General features: G+C 42.5%; 1 protein-coding gene across 1 annotated transcript in view; it reads right to left on the bottom strand.

Moving 5' to 3' along the window:
* LOC141147766 (uncharacterized) overlaps window positions 1–15661 on the bottom strand; it is a 441336-nt gene that overhangs the window by 18539 nt on the left and 407136 nt on the right. Inside the window, exons 11-13 of the mRNA XM_073634947.1 lie at window positions 14930–15040; window positions 13248–13335; window positions 1879–1957 (exon numbers count right to left, since the gene is read on the bottom strand). Coding sequence (XP_073491048.1) covers window positions 1879–1957; window positions 13248–13335; window positions 14930–15040 — 278 coding nt within the window. The remainder of the gene's footprint in view (window positions 1–1878; window positions 1958–13247; window positions 13336–14929; window positions 15041–15661) is intronic.

The following is a 15661-nucleotide window of genomic DNA, read 5'->3' as shown; positions in this document are numbered from 1 at the left end:
TACACTACAGTTAAACTATCTGAGCTGTCCCTACTCTAGCTGCACACTATGCAAAGCTGAATGATTGTCCTCCTCCCTACACTCACACTATCCCTAGACACTAAACTAATATTCTACACTGACAATTGAAGCAAAATAGCACAGTATAGCACACTAACTAGCTAATAGCACTGAACAGAGCACTGTTCTATCTCTCTCCACACCGAAATCACACTGAAAATGGCTGCCATTGAAAGAATACTTTTATACTGTGGGGCGGGAATAAGCCATGATTGGATAAAGTCATGATGACAGTGTCCAGTCAAGACTCTGACAGTGCTCTGTGCCCTGATGGACTGAAGCTTTCACTGCTTCAGCCAATCAGGGCTTGCAATGCACTGTTCAGTGCCGCAATGCATTGCAGTCGGTTCAGAGGGCGGAACAAATGTTTGAATGACCCATTTGTTCTGCTGTTCGCCGAACGACCAAACAACGAAAGTTCGGCCCGAACTTATGCTCCGGCCAAACCGTTCACCCATCCTTAGTCAAAAACCGGTTTGATGCTTTTTACATTTCACTACTTTTTGTCAGGTGAACGGGTAGGGGTACGATGTACCCAATACCCATTCACAAAGGGGCTTTTTACAGGGGGGCTTCCAGATTCCGATAAGCCCCCCTCCCACAGACCCCCACAACCACTGTCCAGGGTTGTTGGGAAGAGACCCTTGTCCTCATCAGCATGGGGGCAAGGTGCTTTGGTGTGGAGGCGCAGAGCCACCCCCCTCATGTTGAGGGCATGCGGCTTGGTATGGTTCAGGAGGGGGCGCTCGCTTGTCCCCTCCCTTTCCTGACCTGCTGGGCAGCATGCTCTGATAAGGGTCTGATATGCCATTCTTTTCTACTTTGGTGGGGGGGTCCCCTCTGAATCAATACTAGACCCCGCTGACAGCTGATGACTCATTGGTTGTTAAGGATGCAGTCGTCGGCTGATATGCCATTCTTTTCTACTTTGGTGGGGGGGTCCCCTCTGAGTCAATACTAGACCCCGCTGACAGCTGATGACTCATTGGTTGTTAAGGATGCAGTCGTTGGCTTCCCAGCCCCCTGCTTAGCAACTAGCTATATACAGTATTAAATGAAAAAACGCAAAACACATCAAAAATTGCATCGCAAACATGACACTTGCATTTCTGGTGCTGTCCCATTGAAGTCTATTACCCGCAAATAGTGGGAAAAAAGTCCCCGACACTTTCCAAAAAGGCACCGGCTGCGCAACGCATAGATGTGAACTTGTACCATAGGAAACCGTGTTAAATGGACTGTAGTGCATTTCTGTAGACTGCAAAACACACAAAAATGCATAGGTGTGAACCTAGGGTAAGAAAGTACAAAGCCAAAGAAAGTCAACACTTTCAGCAGGATGTCAATAATGTAATGTCAAGTTTTCCGCCATGAGAAATATACAGAAAAACTTTCAAAATGTTCTCATACTTGCAGTATTATAAATGTTAGTGCTTATTTAAAACTGCATGAGATAGCATATCTGATATACTAACCAATAACCTAACCATTTTTGAGACAGTAAGGAGTGTACTCTAGATATTTGGGAACAAAAAAAGCATTTTCCTGTTTGGGTAACCCAACAGCTTACACCAGAAAGCTTGAAAAACAGCGGAACACTAAATTATTGGACTTGATCTCTTTTTTGGCTCAGCTTGCTTTGAAGATTTTAATATTTACTGTTTGAACCTTATATAACAACACCCCCTCCTTCTCCAGAACCACATTTCCAAAAGTGCTGAATGGAACTCAGTCCAAAGACATACACAAGAGCCCATAGAAAGTTTTGTTAAATGTAGCTTTATGTATGGTATTTCAATCAATATATAGTGGCCTCACCTTCTTCTTTGAGCATATAGCCTCTGAAAAACATCTGTATTTTTGCCCTTTTTGTGACATTGTGCAGGCTGGGGTTCCACTAAAATAAGAAACAAAAAAATAGTATGGAACTAAAGTCAATATAAAGTTTTATACATTTTTATTCATTATAACATTGTACCCCTTATAGTCTTTGTACCCTTGTCTACCTTTTTTCTCTCCCTTAATAAAGCTACTTTCTGCCCTCCCATGTTAGTGCTTAATTCATGAATTGCTGAGTAACAGTCACACCCCTCATCACAAGTGTTGTATTGCAGAAGAAGTAAGGGGATTTGGCTGACCAGTTCTGTTACTGAGTGCTGATAACTGAGTGAAGTAGGTCTAATGCCCCGTACACACGGTCGGATTTTCCGATGGACAATGTCCGATCGGAGCGTGTTGTCGGAAATTCCGACCGTGTGTAGGCGCCATTGGACATTTTCCATCGGATTTTCCGACACACAAAGTTGGACAGCAGGAGATAAAATTTTCCGACAACAAAATCCGATCGCGTCAATTCCGACCGTGTGTGGCCTGTTCCGACGCACAAAGTGCCACGCATGCTCAGAAGAAATTCCGACACGGGACAGCTCGTTCTGGTAAACTTAGCGTTCGCAATGGATACAGCACTTTCGTCACGCTGCAATGTAAAAAATGGTTTAATACAGCGCACTCTCTTCTTCTTTATAATGTGACAAGAATTAAGTAGTTTTGCTGCTCATATTCACACACACTTCTCACAAACTTTTATTTGTGTTTTTTCAGTGGGATTCCCTCAATATATTGTTATTAGTTGTCACATCTGACAGTTTTATATTTTTTATGTTTTTTTTATTTTGTTTTTAAGCCTTTTTTTTTCTTTAATGTTTGGATTTTTTCCAAGGCTGATCTTTGTTCAATGTTATTTTTATTTTTACTCCAGAATATTTTTGTGTGTGTTTTGTGTGGCAAGTTACCCCAACACCATTGATATCTTTTATTATTTAATCTCAAGGAGATTGTTTGTTGTTGTTCATTTCACATTGTATATTAGAAATGTACCTGAATCCTCACAAACAAACTGTCATTTTTGAAGTAAAACACATAGGAGAGTATAATTCAAAACAAAAATCCTTTATTAAGGGATCAGAACCAAACAAAGAGGGAGGCAACACTGGATCAACAGGAGAAATTAGCGAAGCCTGGGACCCCCACGGCAGACATCAATTCTTCAACATCAAAATTGGTGGCCTGAGGAGTCCATATGTAAGGGAGTGCAGTCTGGTCCGGGATTCGCAGAGATCCGGATAGCAGCAGATGACATCTGTGTCCCCAGGCTGTGGTACCACAAGAGGCTGCATTTTTTGGCCGACCAGACTGGACCCAGGGCAATCACTGTCTGGTCTTCCTTTCGCACTTCCTTCCGGGCTGTGGCTGTGCAGTTGGAGATGTGGCAGGAGGAGGAGTAGGACCTGGAGGAGGAGGAGGACTGGGGGGACCTGGAGGCGGACTGGGAGGACCTGGAGGAGGACTGGAAGGACCTGGAGGAGAGGGAGGAGGAGGAGGACCATCCCAAAGCTGTGTGTGAGGTGTAATTTGGCCCCTCATACCTTTCTCCAGAGACTCTGATATGAGGGCCTCACACATGGCTTTTTGGCCCTCCTCCATCCTCTGCATTTTATATGCTATGAAGGCAGCAATGTTCTCCTGCCTGGTGTGGGGTGCTCCCAGGACCTCTGTAGCCCTCCAAAAGAATCTGATAGCCGCCTCCTCTAGGGCACTCGTCCTACTGCCACTTTCTCTTTTCAGGGGGGGTGGAGGGACCTGCAGATCAGCCAGCCGGCTCGGCCCGGCCACCTCCTGGCTGAGACTTCCCTGTGTATGAAAAAGGGACATAGTTGTAATGTTTTGCATCATCAATCACAATCCTAAATTAGTACTCCAAACTAACATCTAGTTAACATCATTGATTGGACAAGCAGAAATATTTAGAGGAATGCTATACCTGGCTCAATCTGGGCTCCTCCACATGCGGCCTGGAAGGCCCAGGTTGGGCGTCAGAAGCCTCAGCCAGGGGGGAAGGAAGCGTGGAAGGAAGACTGGAGAGTGATGACCTGGGTTCAGTCTGGCCTGCCAGAAAGTGCAGCCTGTCGTAGTACAACATCCTGGGGACATAGATGTCACCTGCTGCTCCGGATCTCTGTGAATCCAGGACTTTCTTGCGCTCCCTCAGATATGTGCTCCTCAGGCCACCAATGAAAATCTTTAAATAAGTGATGTCTGCCGTGGGGATCACCTGCTTCACAATTTCACACAATTGCTCCAGTGCTGCCTTCCTCTTTGCTTGGTTCTTGAAATGGGGGTGGGTAATCTCCCACAGACAGGGCAGCTCACTTAGCATATCAATGAATAGTGACATGAAGTCAGTATCTCTCATTAAGATATCCATGTTCACTGCAAGACACAACACAAGACAAAGCCTAATGTCAGACAAAACTCTCCTAATCTTGTTACAATATAGGCCTCAATCTAGAAGCAGTATAGGCACAAGTTTGTCTCTTACCTTCGTTCTTACGATCGGCGCGTCCAATGCTCCTTCCTCCGCTCACAGATCGTACGTAATACGCACGCGTGTTACGCTTTATACACACTGCGCATGCGTGTAACTCCGCCCGCCCCTGACGTTCTTTCTAGTGTATTCCCCGCCCCTTTTCGTTCGGCGCAGTGGGTGAAGAGCATGATGGCAGAGTTACAGCAGGTGCATGCTAATTATAGCAACGAGGAGGAGGAGGAGGAAAGGCCGGATCCAGGCACGTCCCGATCCAGAAGGAGACGTTTTAAGGCCACAAATATGTCGTTTGGGGAGATGTTGGAGATGGTACACATCATGAGGAAGTCCGACTATGACGGAAAATATGGGCCTTACCCCAACCCCAACATCCGAAAGGCAGAAATCATTGGTAAAGTGGTCAGGAGTCTAGAGCGGAATTTCGGGGGAACGAAGGTCTAAAGATCAGCTCAGGAAGCGGTGGTCGGACCTGAAGTTGAGAGAGCTAGAGCAGTACCGAAAGATCCGGAGAGTGCTGCAAAAAAGTAAGTAGTTGTGCTGTGTTCCTATTCTTTCTGTCTTTATTACGTTCGTTCTGCTCCATATGCTTTTATTAATTGTAACGTTTAAAAGGGCAACTTTAATGTTCATGGGCCCATTATTCGTTCGTATCAAACATTTTTATTTCGGCCTCTAGAACACCATTGTTTAGGCCATATGCATTTTCACACATTTTTTGGGGCCTACTTGGATGCCAAAGATTTGTTTGTGTAGATGGGTTTGTTACTAGAATGAAATGACAACTAGATTGTGTGTAAAGAGAGGACACTGAGCAGCTGTTTTCACATCTGGACACTGGAGCACTAGTGTGGGACCCCAGAACACCATTTTTATTAGGGGGGCACACAGGTGCTCCAGTGTATACTATAGGGGGGGCTACATCTGTGAAGCTTGTACCAAACATGTAAAGTATTGCAGCTTGACAAAGGGCAATAAAAAAAATATACATCTTGGAACTCGGCTAAAATAGACAATTGTACCCCACTTCCAAGCAATGTTTCCTATTTCTAGTTCTGCCATCAAATATCTGTGTGCTAATTATACCATTTTTGTTTTACATAGGGGAGAAAAGACTCGGAGGACAGCCCTCATCCGAGGAGACCACAGACCCCCCACCTATGGAAGAAGGTGAAATACCCCCAAACGAAGAAGAAGAGCAGGAGGAAGAAGAAGACGTGGTGGAGATTGGCACCACAACAGGTGAGTGTCTGCGACCACAGGCTCAGGTAAAAGAGATGGATGGTGGCAGATTTTTGAGACCTTTTTTTTGTTCTTTATCTCTTTTTAGGTGATCGTGATGTGAGGGATCCTGAACGCTTTACTTCAGAAAGTGCCCAGATACTTATCGGGGAGATCATGGGGTGTAATCTCCAATTGCAAAACATCCAGAACCAAATCAGTGATGTTATTAAAAAAAATAATAACATCATTGATGTTTTGGGGTGAATTTAAACCCCACAAAATCACCTGTTTTATTAATGTGGTCCAATCTTCCAAAAATTTTTAAAATGTTTAGAAAAGCCAAATTTGGAGGATGCACACAGTGTGCCAACATGTGCTATCTGCCATCACAGGAGATCAATGGACGCGTTTTGGGGGTGCAACACCTTCCTCAATTATAAAGTCGCATTGAGGAAAGGCTTTCTCCCCCAAAACACGTCCCTTGATCCCCCCTGATGGCAGATAGCACATGTTGCCATTCGTAAATTGGTGTGCATCTTCCAAATTTGGCTTTTCCAGGGGTGATTTCCCCCCATCTGAACGCTAGATCAAACCCAGTTCCTAAATACTGATGTCTGATCTAGCCTTCAGGTTTTACCTAATGTGAACTTTGTAAGTTCAAGTTTTTTGGCTTTCTTGTTGGTTTTACACAGGCCTGTTTTATCTGAAATGGATATTTTGATTTTTCATAATGCTACTGCAAACATTGTTATACAACAAACATGTTGGTTTGTTTTAAAAACCTTTGGTAAATGCGCATGTGATTGTGCAGGTATAAAAAAGTGCCTTACTCAAGAATGTGTGGATTATTGTCTCAACACTACAACACTTTTGGGGTGATGTAATTGTTGTTTTATGCACAAATGGGGGTTATTTCCTAAGGGCAAATCCTCTTTGCACTACAAGGGCAGGTTCAGTGCAGTTGCAAGTGCACTTGTAGTGAAATGTGTTTTTGCATTTAGGAAGTACCAGCCAACACTGTTTTTTATAAGGTTACCCAATCACAACATTTTCTGCACTCAACACATTTCTGTCAGGGTCAGCTAAAACAAACACAAGCAGTAAATGTCCACCAAGAATTTCTTTTGGTTGTTTTTTATTTGAAAAAGGTGTCACAGATTGTCTGGCATATTGATAGCCCCCCTACCCGCAAAGAACTCCAGGTATCGTAACCGGACATCACGGGCATTCAGGGAGGGCAAGCCAGGACGGCCGCTTTCAAGTGCCGTCATTGTTGATGTATTTGGGATTCCGGCCTCAGGCCCAACTGAGCCAGCATAGTTGGCTGAATGTTTTTGTAGAAAATTATGGAGAACATTCTTCCCCACGTCCACATACAAGAAGTCGTAATTAGCCGACACCACCGCCAACATCACTATACTATTAAACCCCTTGTAATTATAATAGTACGACCCCGAGTTGGGTGGTGGGACGATGTGGACGTGTTTCCCATCAATTGCCCCTCCGCAGTTAGGAAAGTCCCACCGCTGGGCAAAGTGGGAGGCCACAGTCTGCCATTCCTGTGGCGTGGAAGGAAACTGTTGAGGAAAAAACAATAAACATTACTATTTTTTCACAGAAACCTGGCAAGCAGATTAGACACAAACATTATGGGTCAACCTCCAGATAGCATTTATTAAGGGGAATTTAACAACAACAAAGTATAAGGTACACCTATCATATTCCCCCTCCCCCCCTCATGGGCCATTTCTAACATTATAGGGGGGGGGGAACTCTTGGACAGGTAACCCTCTTCACTTCATTGAGAGATGAATGCCTAAATACAGGGTATTACTTGGAACAGCCCCTCCTTAGTTACACTATTGGCAGCCCACTGGACAGGTAAGAAGTGTCATAATACAAAGATATAAATACACACTGTACACATTTGAGCACATTTGGACATTCTGCTATTACCTATCAAGATCATAATAGGATACAAGAACTTTAAACAGTACCATTGGAAAGTATACAGGCAGGCCCTTGCACTACATGCTTTGGGGAATTAATCCATAAATCTGAGCACTAAAGAGATGGGTATAGTGTGTATGGGTTTGGCAAAGTCAGCAGATAGATGATTGAAGATAGAGAATTGGGATCAGCTGACTTAGCAGTTGGGGGAGGGAGGGTTACAAAAAATTTGGGGACACCACAAAAAAAGCCTCTGCCACTCTGCCTTAATTTAAATCAAAAATAACATTTCAAAACATTTTAGGGGGTGTTTGGGGTAAAGCACTACTATGGAGCTGATAAAATACATTGTTAAGTAACTACATGAGGTGAATATAGGGCAGGAGACACCATGCTGGGGAGGTTATTGAAGGGCAAATATGTATGAAGGACCTAAAATAATAATTACATAAAAATCCAGCATGCATGAGGACAAAGGGGACATTCACAGCATATTACAATCATGGTAATTATGGAATGAGGGAAGAAATACAATATATTAGCAAACATTCAATACAATAAAATGTGATATAAAAGGATAAAAATCTTACCTTCATATACTCCTTCTGCAGGACCTGGATGATGGCAGAACAGGTCTCTGGGATGATGATACCCAGAGCCTGGGGGGAGATGCCTGTCGAGAACTTCAAGTCCTGCAGGCTTCTCCCTGTGGCCAAATACCGCAAGGTAGCGACCAACCTCTGCTCCGGAGTGATGGCTTGCCTCATGCAGGTATCCTGCCTGCTAATATAGAGGGTCAGCGAAGCCAAAAAACGGTGAAATACGGGGTCCGTCATCCGGAGAAAGTTCCTGAAATCATCAGGATTATTCTCACGGATCTCACGGAGCAAAGGCATATGACAGAACTGGTCACGCTGAAGCAACCAATTCTTGGTCCATGAACTCCTCCCCACCCTGTTCATGGACTGGACTTGTGTCAAGGTCAGGACCCCAACACCAAGCCCCCGCACAGCACGAACTCTACGAGGAGTACGCATACGAAACATGGCTAGAAAACGGTCGGCTGCTCAGAACGAAGTAACAGAACGCACTGAAGAACAGCAAGGCCTGTGAAGAGCGACCTGAAAAACAGCAACGAGCGGACAAGATCGCACAGAAAACTACCAATACGAACTGACTGCACGCACTGAAGAGCAGATACAAACCCACAAGCACAAACTGAACGGCAGAAAACGATCTGAAAGCCACGAGTCTGAAAAAGCGCGAATCGTCTCTCACCAAACTTTTACTAACACGAGATTAGCAAAAGGAGCCCAAAGGGTGCCGCGCTTGGTTCTGAACTGGCCTTTTCTAGTCTCGTCGTACGTGCTTGACGTCACCGCATTCTTGTCGATCGGAAATTCCGACAACTTTGTGCGACCGTGTGTAGGCAAAACAAGTTTGAGCCAACATCCATCGGAAAAAATCCGAGGATTTTGTTGTCGGAATGTCCGAACAAAGTCCGACCGTGTGTACGGGGCATAACTCTGGTGTCAATTGGACTGTACAGTTATCAAAGAACAACAAACACCAATTCCCAGCTCACTTACCAGCCAGCCTGCAACAAACCAAACTGACCCTGACTTACAGTTCAAATTAAAACCAAGGGGGTTTGGTTTGCACACATTTGCAAGCTAAACCCCCTGGATTTAACATGAACTGTTAAACAGGGTCAATTTGGTTTGTTGCAGGCTGGCTGGTACATGAGCAAGGAATTTTTGTTTGTTGTTCTTTGACATGTGTCACTCTTCCATGTGCTCCTTACTGCAAACAGTAGTTATAGGTGGGGGTGGTTCATTTTTGTTTCTACTATTGGTAATTGGTGAGGGGATGCACTGGATAATAATACAGGGGAAGTACAATGCAATGCAACATCTACAGTATATGATCCTTACTATTCTGGATTGCAGTGCAACCTAGTCCTCTGAGGCAATGAGCTATGACAAGATGTGTAATCACATGAGAGCTTACAAAAAATAGGACATCATATGGTGCAGTAGAAGCTACATAGAAATATCCTAATATAGTCTACAAGATAGTATGTAAGGTAACATGAAACATAATGGGGTTGATTTACTTAAGGCAAATGGACTGTCCACTTTGCAGCTGAATTTTACCTTAACTAAGTGAATGTGGTCAAAATCTGATTTGCAAAATATATTCAATCACATACAAGGAAAATAAAATTACTGTATTTCTTCTTGCACATAATTTGATGATGAAAGTAAGCAAAGGTTCACCTCATTCACCAAACGAACAAAGAAAAGAAAACTCTATAGCGCAAAATAGAGAATAATAAAGTCTCAAGGTAAAAGAGTCCAAATATGGGAGTACCACTTGTTCAATAGCTGCAGCTCTTCCAGCAGAGTATTAGATCTCTGTGCACTAAACAAATAAAAAAGCAGAAGGCACCACCATCTAAGTGTACCAATCTATTAAGAACATTAAAACAAGGAGGTTAAAATACACTCACAAAGGTAGGAGAAGACAAGATTGCTATAAGTTCTTAGTCACATGCTGGGCTCAGTAAGAGGGCAGCCGAGAAGTTGGCAGATTGGAGCCTGGAAGCAGCTCTGTTGTTCGAGCATAATCCAGCTTAGGAGGGATGCAAGGCTTAGATGGTATCCACCAGCGAGAGCCATAACCACACTGAAACACAAGCCAGCATTGGAGCCAGAACTGGAAGTGATGTCAGACGTAATGACGTCAATAGGATGTGGGTGGTAACATGAGCTACGAGACACTCCTTTGTCAAACCATAAGGGGAACAGGGAAACTCTGTGGCATTTATATTGCAGACAAAGGAGAAAGGCAAGGGGTAATATAAGGAAATGGGCAGGATACTGTGTGATAGCAATATACTGGTTTTAGTCGGAGCCAACTTAATAAGGAAGGACAAAATAAATCTAGGGCATTGAAAGAATTTAAAGTAAAACTTTGGACCCATGGTAAAAGAACACACATGATCTTACATCAGAAGATCAGAAACATTTTATGAATTTAATTATTAAACAATAAACTAATATTAAGGGAATGCTATACAAAAAGGAACATTATATATTAGAAAAACAATAGCTATGTAATACAGCTAAGTGATTAATATGATGGTATTGGTTTTGATTTCCCCATTAAGCCCTGCAGAGTGTTCAAGGATAAAATCCAGTACATCTCCTGTTTGCACATTTTTTTAATCTTTGTGCCGTGGAAAAAGTATTGAGAACCCGATCTATGCTCCAGACTTGTAATCCTGCTGTGGATTTGGCATGAACCTCTTTAAAGTGTCTAGATACACTGTATTTATTGTTTGTTTCACCCTGCTCAATGGCTCTCCTATGTTCACCAAATCTAGCTTGCAGAGCCCTAATAGTTCTACCAAAGGGCACCTGAGAGCATAGATGACAAAATTGGTAGAACATGTATGGAAGTGAGAGATGGGATCATTTTTTCCTTTGGCCTAAAATGACAAGACCATTTGGAACCAAAGAACAGGTTAAGCATTATTTCTTATAGCAGCCCCAGAATCTGGAAGCTGGCTGGGGGCTGTCTGGCTCTTGATATTTCGAGCCCTTGGGTAGGTGAACATGGTAACCTGGACCAAGGACAAGTTCTACAACAAAAATTTAGAGAAAAAGTTTACTCTGCCAAATAGACTGTTATTTTCACCTAAGTCCAATGAGATTTGAAAATTACAGACACATGGCTGAAAATAAAGATCCTTAAAGCTTTTTGAATTAAAGAGGAAGTAAACCCTGATGGGTTTTACTTCCTCCTTTTTTTCCCTGCAAAGTAAAAGCATAATGGGCTAGTATGCAATGCATACTAGCCCATTATGTGGCACTTACCTGCAAACAAAGCCCACACTGTCCCCACTGGTGGCTGCATCCACCTTCTCCCCTCTTCCTTCTGGGGCCACGGACTTCGGCTCTGTGACTAGCCGGAGTCGCATGATGTCACTCCCAAGCATGCGCACGGGAGCCATCAGTCACAGCACTTGCTAGTGGGGAGGGTTGTTTCTGCACAGCGCATGTGCCGATGACATCACCGGCACAGTGTACAGCAAATATCTCCTAAACGGCGCACGTTTAGTAGATATTTACAGTATCTATAGGTAAGCCTTATTATAAGCTTACCTATAGCTACAAGTGATACAGAGAGGTTTACAACCACTTTAAGCTTACAATCGAGAATGTGATTAGCAGCTTTCCTTATTCAATTTTTACTTTTTGATAGTTAGTATTTTAATGTCAACTTTTTAGCCATTTTAACTGGTTCCAGACCACCTTCCAAACATTTGCAAGGCAGCCAGGCTGCGCGAAATGTCATACCTGCACGTCGTTCCATGCAGCAGCTCTGCGGGGTACAGAGGCAGAGGGGGAGCCAATCAGCGAGTACGGTGGACCCGATGTCTGCTGGCCATCTGCTACCATTCCCGGAAGAGGGAAAACAAGGCAGATTGCTGTTCTGTCAGAGGAAAAGAGAGAGATCTTGTGTTTTTGCTAAGCAGGAACACAGATCTCATTCTTTGCCCAGTCAAACCATCTCCCACACAGTTAGAAAGCACCCCCTAGGGACACTCTTTGATCGCCCCTGGTGTTAACCCCTTCCCTGCCAGTGTCATTAGTACAGTAACAGTGTTTTTTTGTTCATAGCGCAAAAAATAAAAACCGCAGAGGTGATCAAATACCATCAAAATGCTCTATTTATGGGAAAAAAAAGGCTATCAATTTTATCTGGGTACAGTGTAGCATGAGCGCGCAATTGTCAGTTAAAATAAAGCATTGCTGTATCGCAAAAAATGGCTTGGTCATGAAAGGGGTGAAACCTTCCAGGGCTAAAGTGGCTAAACTATTAAATATAAACAGTAAAAAGTACTACCACCTTTATTTTTTAGGAAACCTTCCCCTGTGCGCTCTCTATTTTAGTTTCCCATTGATACTAAAGCTTGAATTCCCTAGATAAGAATTACTATTTTCCAGTGCCCTTAAGAAGCCTGCCCTAAAGCCCAAACATTTTCTTCTAGAGTAGGGAAACGTTAAAACTTTTTTTTGCCTTGTGTTTTCCACTGGGGATATTTCCTATAATTCCCTGTTTCAGGAAGTGAGAAGTAATCATTCCGAAATTGTCCCTGAAACAAGTGTCCCCATGGGAAGCCTACTCTTCTATTTCTTGACAAATCAGAATTTTGAATTTTTCCTCATTTTCAGTCCTAGTGACTATGGTCACTCGTACAAATAGGGTGAATCACCCAGTGGATACACAGACAGAATAAACTAACAGGATCAATCCCCCATCACTATTTTATTCAAAACTAGAAAAAAGGTTTAGCTTGAGATACACTTTATTGAATTGGACAGGAGGATAGCTCATTTAAAGGCCTTAGTAAAAAAAAAAAAAGGAAAACAGGCTCTGTAAACTTAAATCAGAAAGGTACACAGAGGAGTATTTTGTGGCTATTTAGGGTAATAACAAACAAGTTATGATACCTGCTTTTAGGCAAGACTTTTAAAATTAAATAATCAAAATGGCTGAGAGGTTAAATTTAATAGAGAAACATTAGTTAACAAAAATCTGCAGTGCTATATCTCCTTAATACCGTTTTTTTGTCTTGCGGAAGAGCGTTCTCTATAGCCAGGCAGATAGTAATCCAACCTCCAGTTAAGATCCCAATGAGACTTTTCATCCTATATGAGGTGGGACATAATGAGTCATTTCTAAGTTGAAAAATATAAACAGATGCAATCAACGTTTATCTCTCAATTGGCCTGATAGCTACTTCCAATGCACTGCTTGGGATCTGCATCACATTTCCTGGACCAATAACCATTTCCCCAAAAAAGTAGCCATGTCACACACCCTACAACAGGGGTAGACACTCCAGCTTTGGTTAAACTACAAATCCCATAATTCCTCTGCCTCTGGGAGCAATTCCTGTGCTGTCAGAGTCTTGTAATGTCTCATCAGAGTCTTGCAATGTCTCATGGGCTTCTCGTTTTACACCAGCTGGAGTGCCAAGGTTGCCTATCCCTGCCCTACAACCTGAGCAGATGATCAACCAAAGCAACCTCAAAACTCTAGACTGATGACACATCTTTATTCCTACACCCAAAAACTAGCAGTCTATAAATAAACCTAGATTTATAGTCACGTAATATACTCTACATCCAGGACTAATGGTCACTTGTTCTCTTTCCAAACTAACAACCTCCCACAAGCTTAGGAAAGTATCTGCCATTGTAAAGCTGGCTATATATGGATTGAATTTCAGCTGTTTAGGCAGGGACAGGCCGAATTTTGATCCATTAATGGGCTAGCCAGTTGTACACAAGTTGAGTTTTTCGCAAACGACCAGTGCCATTGGCGATATCTGGCAACAGTGACCCTTGTATTCTGCCGGTGGAAAAAGACCCCTTACCAGCAGAATAAAGTAGCTCAGCGGGATTGATTTCCTCATCCACATCAAATTTGTGGATGGGGAAATCTGTTTATTTTTTCTTGTTCAACCTGCTAGTTGAATAAAAAAAAAAATGTGTATGGCCTGCATAATAGAGAGCATACTAATCAGCCTTTATATAAATCATGTATTACTTTACCTAAGAGAAAAGTTATGTAATTGGGAGCTAGCCACTAATCCCCCACCCCTTCATACTAGCCCGTCACTATTATGTATAGGATCATCTGAAATGTTCAGGAGGCAGGTAGTGGAAAGCAAGATTCAGCATTAGGGCATGATGAAGTTTTGTCCATCAGAATGGCCTACAATTCATCCATGACAGGAGGGTTTGGGAGGCTGCTGAAGGTACCTCTTGGTGCCTGCACTTTATACCCATAACAGTTTTGGGTTAATATTACCATGACATAAACTCTTTAAAGAACATATCTATAACAGTAATTCATTGTATTTATGTTTTGCCAGAGCCCCGTCCAAACAACTCTGGAATTGCCAATAAAAAAAATCCATATTAAGATTTTTTATTCCATTGCTTCTCTTATAATTGAAGTGTAAGAATTAGGTTGGTTGGAAGAAGGCTCATTTCTAAAACCAACATTAGTATAACACGCTAATTCTAAAGCATCCTTCATCCACACTAAAACATCACTATTATTTATGATTCACTAAGGAACTTGGGGGTTAAACTATTACTAACTGTAAGTGTTCATTGATTAATGTTAATGTGATTTCTCACAATCAATACTACTTTCTGAGAAATGTGAGCATATTATTTATAACCAAGCTTTGTGGTCTCTCCACTTATAATCTCAGGAGAAAAATCTTACCAATGTCCCTATCTGATAGAGCAGTTCCTCTATATTGTTCTGTGTGTTCTTAATATCTTGCTCAGAGATTATAGGGGATACCCTTTTGGGCATATAGCAGTGACACCGCAACTGGAAAACACAACATAAGAATAAGATATTAGAAATATATCAAAAAAGAACCAAATGAAATTTAGCAGACCACCTTTAAAGTAGACCATGTTAGTTATCTTGCACCTTTTTATACCTGTGCATAGAGGCTGTTGTAAGCTGTTTATTGTTCATTCTTTCCTGTCATGGCTCTCTAGCAATCCCTGGACCCTGGATAGCATCTGTGCAAACTCTGGGTAAAAATGAACTACCTTGACGATTATGATTTTTTCAGACTTGCATAATGGCTAAAATTAAGTTTTCTTCTATTCCTAATAATCAAAGCACCCAGTTTGAGAAAACTGGGTGCTATTAAATCATGTATAATTTTACTAAGGACAAAGATGGTTCAGACTGACCTTGCAGGCTTCACTGCTCCACTTTATAATTTTTTATATTTCTTTAACATACCCCTTCCTTCCTTCCTTCCTTCCTTCCTTCCTTCCTTCCTTCCTTCCTTCCTTCCTTCCTTCCTTCCTTCCTTCCTTCCTTCCTTCCTTCCTTCCTTCCTTCCGTCCTTCCCCTTTCTTTGGATATCTAATCCGGATCATATTTTGGAGCTAACACACACTTATCTGCAACACCCAGAAAAAGCTGTGGGTG

Source organism: Aquarana catesbeiana, linkage group LG06, assembly GCF_042186555.1.
Source record: "Aquarana catesbeiana isolate 2022-GZ linkage group LG06, ASM4218655v1, whole genome shotgun sequence".
Classification (NCBI taxonomy): domain Eukaryota; kingdom Metazoa; phylum Chordata; class Amphibia; order Anura; family Ranidae; genus Aquarana; species Aquarana catesbeiana.
This window is presented reverse-complemented; position numbering and strand designations above follow the sequence as displayed.